This window comes from Macaca fascicularis, chromosome 3, assembly GCF_037993035.2.
Source record: "Macaca fascicularis isolate 582-1 chromosome 3, T2T-MFA8v1.1".
Taxonomy (NCBI): domain Eukaryota; kingdom Metazoa; phylum Chordata; class Mammalia; order Primates; family Cercopithecidae; genus Macaca; species Macaca fascicularis.
The window spans coordinates 154,582,591-154,591,721 of NC_088377.1; the positions used below are offsets into that span (position 1 = coordinate 154,582,591).

At 37.9% G+C, this 9,131-nt stretch overlaps 1 protein-coding gene across 8 annotated transcripts; it reads right to left on the bottom strand.

The window, feature by feature from the left end:
* Positions 1-878: 878 nt before the first annotated feature.
* Positions 879-6,318, bottom strand: GPR85 (G protein-coupled receptor 85). Of its 8 annotated transcripts, none has more exons than XM_005550557.5 (4): positions 4,892-5,386; positions 4,581-4,695; positions 3,836-3,908; positions 879-3,485 (listed from the first exon to the last, which is right to left on the bottom strand). In XM_005550557.5, exon 4 carries the CDS (start codon positions 3,313-3,315, stop codon positions 2,203-2,205), a length of 1,113 nt encoding a protein of 370 aa, XP_005550614.1. In that variant the 5' UTR covers positions 3,316-3,485; positions 3,836-3,908; positions 4,581-4,695; positions 4,892-5,386; the 3' UTR covers positions 879-2,202. The 8 variants fall into 8 exon arrangements, with proteins under 8 accessions (XP_005550614.1, XP_015303443.1, XP_015303446.1 ...); XM_015447957.4 differs by having other exon boundaries at positions 4,581-4,698; positions 4,892-4,942; XM_074036608.1 differs by lacking the exon at positions 4,892-5,386 and adding an exon at positions 5,999-6,318 and having other exon boundaries at positions 3,314-3,485; positions 3,832-3,908; positions 4,581-4,698.
* Positions 6,319-9,131: the final 2,813 nt, after the last annotated feature.

Here is a 9,131-nt window from a genome sequence, read left to right on the forward strand (position 1 = left end):
CCATTATCATCATTGCAATTACGTTTCTACTGTAAATTTTTTTGAGTTGCAATCACAATGTTATCGGAACATCTTTTTTGATAAGATTTCCTTTATTTTAGATAATGATTTCAGTACCAAGGAGACTTTATTGCTAGATCCAACTCACTGTTGTGCATTAAACTTTGTCTCAGATCTAATCAACTTTGGTGTAAAGTAAAAATGAGGTCAGAATGCTCACTAATTCATGGCTTGAGCTGTCCTTATATGAGCAAAACTGAATAGTTGCATATATCATCGAAATATTTCATTGATTTATTTTCCTTACTTATACTGATACTCTCTTTACAGAAGTACTATAGCAATAGGATTTCTGTTCTATTAGATTCCTAATCTTAATTATCAAATACCAAAAAAAAAACTTCACAAAAACCAACCAATGAACAAAACAACAGAAAGCAAACAAAAATAATAACTTTTTCTAGTTTTGCCATAATGTTGGTGTAAACCATTCTTACAAGTTGTATATTTAGAACCCCAAATTTCTATGGTACTATGCTCCAAATTAAAGTGTGATATTTATATTAGAATTCTGAGCCAATTAATTAAGCAGGTACACATCTCTAAATACTACTGGTATTTAAGAATAATAGAGGGATGATTATAATAAACTACCAAATAATGCTTTTAAAGATAATATTATGTCAGTTTATCAGCATTATGTTGATTATCATTCATACATTTCCAGTCTGGAATATAGTAGCTACAAGAATCAAAAAACAAAACCATAATAAAGCTAGTCTTCCTAGTTTGTGCTTGCCGCCCAGATTCAAAAAAAGCTGTTAAGTGCCAAAAATGTAAAACTTATTTCAAGAAAATTAACAGGCTACACGGGTAAATTTTGGCAAATGCAACTTTATATTGAAGTTCACACATCTGTATCTTAAAGAATGAGACTCACAGACTCTAATGTATTTCTAAAATACCAGAAATCATATTATAAGCTTTCACAAGTTAAAACTGAAATAATTTAAATGACCAATACACTGAATGTGCAGAAAGTATAAACAAGACTGTGCCTTCAGTAGAATAAATGCTTCACAAATTGTGCAGGATGTCATACTAAGGCTGTGGTCTCCCCTTGACAGCTGACTTAAAATATAAACATACATCAACTGCCTGCTTCTTAGAACACTCTAGGAAGGGTAGCACACCTCAAAAGAAAATCTCATTATTTCAGTGATGTGCACTTTAAGTTTCAAACCATGTGAGAAAAAAGGAAAAAGTACTAAATGATCTTCCATGCACTTTCAGATGCATGACCATGACCAGTTACTGATTCGATTTCCCTTGACTATTTGCTCCAATGCTAAATAAGATGAAGGATACTAGATAACCCTTTAAGGCAACATGTGTTTATTCTGCATTATTAGAACTGCTCAGTTGTGACAGGCTGGTACCATTAATGTTGCCTCCCAGACCAATATCTAGCATTTGTAAAATATAAATGAATTGGAAAAACTTTATACCAAATCAACAAAAACCACATAACACAGTTCAATGCTAGCAATCTTACTAGTAGATAAGGAAAGTGGTATTTAGAAATAGCAATGTATTAATACAAAAAAGTAAACTCTAATTGGAACCAATATACTGCTTTGGAATGCTCCCCGGAACTTACAAGGCGGTTTTTTAAAGTATGATATTCCAATAATTCATTGGCACATCTTTAGTGGATTACAGTACTTTAAGTCCCCAAATATTTTAGTCTTTGCAAAACAATAATAGTATGAAATGTTTTAAAGTCTTCAAACTTCTAAAATTAGTTTTTATCAACACATTTAACTCATGTCAACTTAATTTATTAAGATGTCCAATGCTAATTGTTTTTTGATGTTTTTTCATATGTAGTGACATACAGAGCATTTAGCACTGATACTTAGCACCTGCTACTTTCATTATCTAGTTTTTGACCACATAAAGAAACTTAGGGCAGTGGTTCAGTCCTTTCTTAATTACAAACCTTTGCTGGCAGTCAGCAGGATCACTCTGAGATTTAAAATAGGATTATAGGTGAACTATTGCAAAGACTGCAGAATGTTGCCCAAATCCTTAAAACTGCTGATTCCATTCTTGAATTTCTTCTCAAGATATGGCTATGGGCCACAATTGCTCAGCAGAGAAGGTTAGTTTTCACAAGGCTAAAGATTTACAGATGCTCCCTCATATAACACAGTAAGGTTCCCTTGGTAACCTGGATTTTCTGCAGTAAAGAAGGGTTGTGCTGAAACAGCGCCTCAGCTCCCTGTTGGAGAAAATGCAGACAAAAGGATTGATTCCTGCTTGGGCAAAACTCATCCAGACAGCAGCTGTTAGAAATCCCCCCGGTACTACAGGCCCTCTTGCGAAAACTCTCCAATAACAGGCCACCAGGTAGGGGCCCCACAAGGTTAGAAAGAGAAAAGTCATTATATAGAACATTCTGCTGATTCTTTTCTCCATTTTGAACTCGTCTAAGACCAATAGCCTTCTTCTGCCTGTGGTGTTTGCATTTTGCCTGATGCCCAGCAAGGTGGGTGGTGTGGGACCCCTTCCAAATCCTGCTAGCCAATTGGCAGCTGCCTGGCCACTGGCTCCAGGACCATGAAAAGTCCAGTTCTGGCTGACTGCTGCTACAAACTGGACTGGCTTCATTTTCCTTCGATCATGGACGAAAAATATCAGCTTGAGGTAGACAAGCTGTGTGGCTAGGAGGATGAGAGCAAGAAGCAGCATAAATCCTAAGGAATCATTAGCCCTGAAGGAGCGGTGTTGGAAGGTGCATTGATCTTCCTCCCTAATGAATGAGTAAGTGCCCACATCTAAAACCGGGGGAAAGGCCATGGCCACAGATAGAGTCCACACCATACAGATCACAGCCAGACACGTCCAAAAGGTCAGCCTCTTTGTATAGAAGCGGTGATGGGCGATAGCTAAGTATCTGGTGACACTGATGCAGAAGAGCATGAAAGCAGTGTGGAAACAGGACAAAACCCCCAGAAAGGCAATCACTTTGCAAGTCAGAGTCCCATAAGTCCAGGTAGAGCCATTTTTGACAGAGTTGAATACAAATGGGAAACAAATTGCAGATCTGAGGATATCTGAACAGCAAAGATCCAACAGGAAGTAGTAAGGTGCTCTATGCAAGCTCTTATCTTTCACTAGCAAAATGGAGATCAGGAGGTTGCCCACCACGCTGACTCCTATTATGAAACCCAAGGAAGTCAGTTTCAGAAAGGCTGTTAGAGGCGAGAGATTTTGCAAAATGTTGTCAGCTGCATGGCTATAGTTCGCCATAGATGGATGGAGGATAAGGATACAGCCTCAGTCAAGTCTCATGATCTAGACATAAGAACAAGGTAAAGATAGATCCATACATTTTACTGAAAATATAATCCGCAAAGAGAACTGATCTGATCTGCAGTCATGCTTCCTCTTTTCTTCCATTTGATTTGCCATCAGAATATCTGGAAAAAAAAGAGCTATCAGTTCTTAAGTTAACAAGCAATGATGTCAGACAGTGCTAACATAAAGCTGTTCACTTATGGGGAAGCAAATAAAGTTTTAATTTTCAATACTAATATTTGCTTTACTAAATATTTTTGCTTGAGATTTCAGAGAATTGGCTTGTTTAGTTTTCCAAGCTAAGTGAATTTTAAAATGTCCCTATTTTGGACAATATATATTTGATTAGGTACCTTCAGGAGAGAAGGAATAAAATGTCCCATTCTTGTAAAATCTGCCAGTCCAGGAATTAACCAGTAGAATTGCAATGGAATCTACAAGATTGCTATTAGGAGGCAGAGACACTACCTACATTTCTTTGAGATCCGTTAGTATCTGTCAGTGTTTCACAGGCAGCTTCTCTGTTTGATGTGGGTCCAAAGAACCTGTGCAAAATATGTCTTAAGTGCCACTATTCATGCTGCATAAGAGTATTTGTTGATTCATCTTAAAGCAAAATTTCAAAATTGGACCTCAAAATTAATAGGAACTTACTTGTCCCAAGATTTGATGTGATTTAATCATTTGTCTTTCCCTCTTCACCCTACCCCCCATTTTTGGCAAATCTTTTAAGCCCACATGATTATTAAAATGGTTAATGTAAATATTGGACAGGGAAACACACCCAGAGGAATAATGCACTTCCATTTGTAAACCTTGGCTGCCTGGATTCAAATGAATATAACATGAACCTGTATTTCTTGGGCAATTAAGGCTTTCCCATTTACACTGATAACCTTTGTTGCAAATCACAAGTGGCTTCTTTTTAAAACAAAATGCATATTGTCTCATAGGTGCCTGGACCACACCAGGGAAATCGGCTTCCTCTGTTATTCCCACCAAGCGTGTTTCCTTTGCCACTTCTCACTGGCCCGGAATATGCTGATGGAAGCCCAGGCAAAACTGCGTTCGATGATTTTAATTTCCCCACCGGTACATCCTAGGGTAAATACCGATCGCATCATGCAACATTACGAAACCTGAAATCCGCCACCCCTGGATTTATAATGGGGGGAGGGTGGAGGAGGGGGAGAGGGAGAGAGACATGCATTACATACGCGAAGATGGGGAGAGAGATTGCTTCTGTGCTGCAAAGGAACCGTTCCCGGTGATTCGCAGTCTGATATTCCTCAGTCTTGAAAGGCTTTCCAGAAATGGAACTCTCAGTAAGCCCTACTGAAGGTGCATTGTCTGAATGTACTTCCATTATGCAGTTTATTGTCACACACACACACAAAACCACACACACACACACACACACACACACACACAACCTGAGGGAGGGCTCTTTCCCGGTGAACCTGCAGTTTCATCAACATTGTGCATTGCCCCACATCCCCCAAACTTAACCAAGAGTATATCCTCCTACCTGTTGGCGTTGGATATCCCGACAGACTATAGCTTCTTCTTTCTATAAATTGCTGATTCTTTTTTTTTTTCTTTTTTTCTTTTTCTTTTTTTTTTTTTTTTTTTTTTTTTTGCCTTAGTGCCTTGACTGAGCATCCAGGCAGGGCTCGGCGGCGCCTGCGCGCTGGAGCCTCCTTGAGCTCCAGCCGCGTCCTCCCCTGTCGCAGCGGCACCGTTTCCCCCAGTAACGCAGGGGCCGCGGCGGCGGCGGTGGCGAGGGCGGCGGCAGGGCTGCTTCAGCCACTGTGGAACCAACGGGAGCCCCTACCTGTCTCCAGAGCTGGCCGGGTTTATTGACTGCCCTGTCCAGTTCAACTGGCAGCATTAAGCTTTTGTCCCTTCGTGGCTGCTTCCGAACTTCCCCCACACCGCCCCCTGCATTTGTAGTGGGGGGTTGGAAAGGCCCTTTCAGGACCTCAGGCCCATCCTCTTCCCAAAGGCAGCGCACGAGGAAGTCACAGTGCCCCGGACGCCCGCCCCCTCCCTCAGCTTCCCGGAACCCTAACCTTCCCCAAACATTTTCTTCCTTTTCCTTTTAGGGTGGTCCAAACCACCGGAGGCTTCTTTTAGATTTTTTTTTTTTTTTTAAAATGATGTCTCCAGCTAACCTTTAAATTTGCAGGTTGGCTGGAAAAAGACAAGAAAAGAATGGGAAAAAAGAAAAAAAGTTATTTATTTATTTATTTTCCCCATAGTCAAAAAATCTTTTCAATGGGGAAGAAGGGAGGCAAGTTAGGGCAGCTCTGTCTTTGTTAGTCATCTTCTATTCTCCAGTGCACGCAAATATGCGTAAAAGTAGGGAGAAAGCTAAGTTCAGAGGACAACTACAATATGATTTACATTCAGTCTACCTTAAAGGATGTCACTAAAGAATCAGGCTTATAAAATGTTTAAATGGCTATTCCTGGCATTCCACCCCACCAAGCAACAGTATTCCTTTTCCCTTCTTGCAAGTTCAGCTGACCAATGATGGGTGATGTCAAAGCAGTTATCTGTACAAGTTTCCTTTTTTCCCCTTTGTTATTACAGATGAAAAATACTAGAAACATAACGAATACGTAAAACTTACACCAGTCCAAAAGGTCGGATGATACCACAGACACCACATAGCCTGACACGTGGGTGCTTAGGAATGCCTCTAGAATCATGCATTTTCTTATTTTACCATTCCCGAAGAGTTTTGTTTGTGGGGATGATATAAAATTTTAAGCAAGAACTCCCCAGTTCTCCTATCCAAAACTAGCAGACATGCTTTCATTAATTCCCAATGTAACACGTCTGCTTCTTTTTCTGCATGCTTATTGCTTTATAATAATCTGTTAATGAAACAAAAAATAAAAATCTTCTCTACAGTGATAATCTGATCTCGAGACGGCAGTAAAATACCTCATTGCTGGATGGTGAGATTGTGACATTCAGGGGAACTCAGGCCAATCAGCATACAGATAATATGGGTTAATTTACATACTGTATTTCTATTGGACTAGCCGAGGTAAAGCCTTATCTGTTTAAAGCTTGATGTCACAGTCGTTACACAAAGCCCTATGTTGGTAATACTGAAATGATGTTAAATTTCCCTGATTTGTTCTTGAATTTCCTACGTCCATTTAAATACATGGATGATAGTTTGTTTTTTTAGAAAAGAATATACACAGGGCACTAAACTTTGGTTCTCCCTTAACCCAGAAAAATCAATCCTACAGCCATGCTGAAAGTAACTTGAGGGCATTTCCATTCAAGTGAAACATCCCACTTTTTGCAAAGCAAATGAATTCAAAAACTCAAAACCATGCGGTGGTTTGCAACTTCTAAGTAAAATGTCAAATTCGTTTTTATGCAACTATAAATCAATTCAACTTGTGCTTTTTTGCTTCCCAGTAAGTGCTTCAATGTACTTTGCAAAAAGTTATTTCCTGAATTTTTACAGTTTTAAAAAAATGTATGGAATAAGAGACTTAAGTTTGCTGAAGATTCACTATTGGTCAGATGTTAGGTTGTATAGATTAGGGAAAAGCTATTTAAAAGTAAATTAAAAGAGTCACTGCACTGCCAGGTCATGAAGCAATAATATACTCTGCCAAAAGTTATAGGGCCAAGATCCAAGGGTTTTAACTAGCCTTATTCTTTAAGCAGATATTGATTCCTTAAAAATAAGGGAGAGTGTATGTGTGTATGCAATATTCTTTCATATCCACATCTCAGGGTATACTAAAGCTATTTCTTTCCTTTGCAGTTGAGCACAGTTACATCCACTAATTCTTCAGCTTTTCCAGCTGTTAGATAAGAATGTCATTTTTTTGCCTCACAAGGGGACTTAAGAAATTAATGAGATATTTTCCATCTAGTTCATTAACTCTACTGGAGAAAACACTGGAAGCTACATCTTTCATCAGCAGGGCTTTAAAAAATATGTCTAAAAGTTGACAAAAGTTTCATATCATCTACAAGTTCTCAAATGTAAAGTTATGGATTCAAATTGTTTAGATCATAGTCTTAATTGGTCTTAATTTCTTTTTTTTATTATTCCTTATATCACCAAACCCAGAAAATTTGATTTTCAGGTTAAGAGTAAAAGAACAAAGCAAATAAAACATAACTATACACCATAATCCTTGGGTTTGAAGGATTCTGAAGATTTACAAACTGTTGGAATATTACATGCACTATATTGATCAGCGTATTAGGAAAACAGATGTAATTTGCTTAATTTGGTTCTTATAAAAAGTATATACCATTTTATTTTAAAAACCAATGGCCTTCCTTTCAAAATTAATCTATTTCAGATTTTTGCCAAGTCATGCACAGTATCATGTTCAGCAAAAGCAGTGTTTTTTTTCTGTGCATTGTTTACATGAAAATGTGTGTCAGGAAATAACACTTGGTAATTGCAGAGAATAATAGGCTAGAATAAAACATTCTAAAAAAAAAAGATTTTTAGTAATTCATTTCAAATAACATGTCTTCTGCTTAAAGCATAAAACATGTGTCTTGGTGCTCTCAACTGTTACCAAAATTTAAAGTTGTATATGAAAAAGAGCCTTTTTAAAGTTTTTAAAAAAACTTTAGCTATCTTGGTAAGAAAGGCTCTCACTGAGGGTTTTTGCACAGAAACACTCTCTGACTGATTATTTTAAAAACATCACTAACCTGGAATAAGTGACCGATAGAAAGGGAGATTATATATCTCCCTTTTTTGATAATGGTTTTCATGTCTTAGTTGATAATGGTTTTGATAATGGCTTTCACATCTTAGCTGATAATGGTTTTCACATCTTAGTTGCTGCAAAAAGTGACCTTTTTCATAATGATATCTAAGTAACTGAAAGTTTTTAGGGCATTATATTCATCTATTTGAGGAGCAGAATGATGAAATAATATGCTAGAAAAATTGTGTCTTGGGAGTTGGGAATAACCATAATTGTGAACATCCCAAACAGTGAAATTTTTTCAGAATGTTAATGAGTTTTTAAAAGATTAAAAATCTGGCATGTTTCTTTCCAAAATGCTAAAAGGTTCGTTTGTTAGACTTTTCTCTCTGCTCTGCCCCATAACAGGTTCCAAAGTGTTAATATGATTCATTTTTAATTTTAAAGATAACCGCCAGGCTTTTGAAAACTCAGCAGTTTACCTTTTCTTCTTCCCTTTATGTTGACAATTTCCTCCTCTCAGAAAACTTTAAGACGCGTTCCTTTATTCACTTTATTTAACAAATATTTCTTGAGCTCCTTCTACACTGTGTGAGGCACTGTGCTAGATCTTGCAAGTTACAAGAAATTGGGAGGTAGGACCACTTTACAGGTGGACACATCACAGTAGCGAAAGCCTGAACTGATGGAAGTGGAGTGGGAAAAATGAAGAGAAGCAAAGGAAGAGGAGCCATATTTCTTATGGAGTAAGTGGCTCAGGGAAGCAAAGGAGATCAAGGGGTAAGAACAGACTCTCAGGTTGGGAACTTGGAGAAGAACTGGGAGGCAGAAGACACCATTAACTGGAGGAAACAAAAATTAAAAAGGAAGGAGCTGGTTTCATAAGGAAAAGAGTGAGTTAATTTTAGACATGCTGAATGTGAAATGCTGGTGGAATATTCAAATGTTGATGTGTTATACTCAGTTGGAAGTGAAGAGCCCAAATTCAGAAAGTCCTTACAGAGAAACTATTGGGCGACATTGCCGAGAGAGATTGTTGAGAGATAAGAAGTTTGA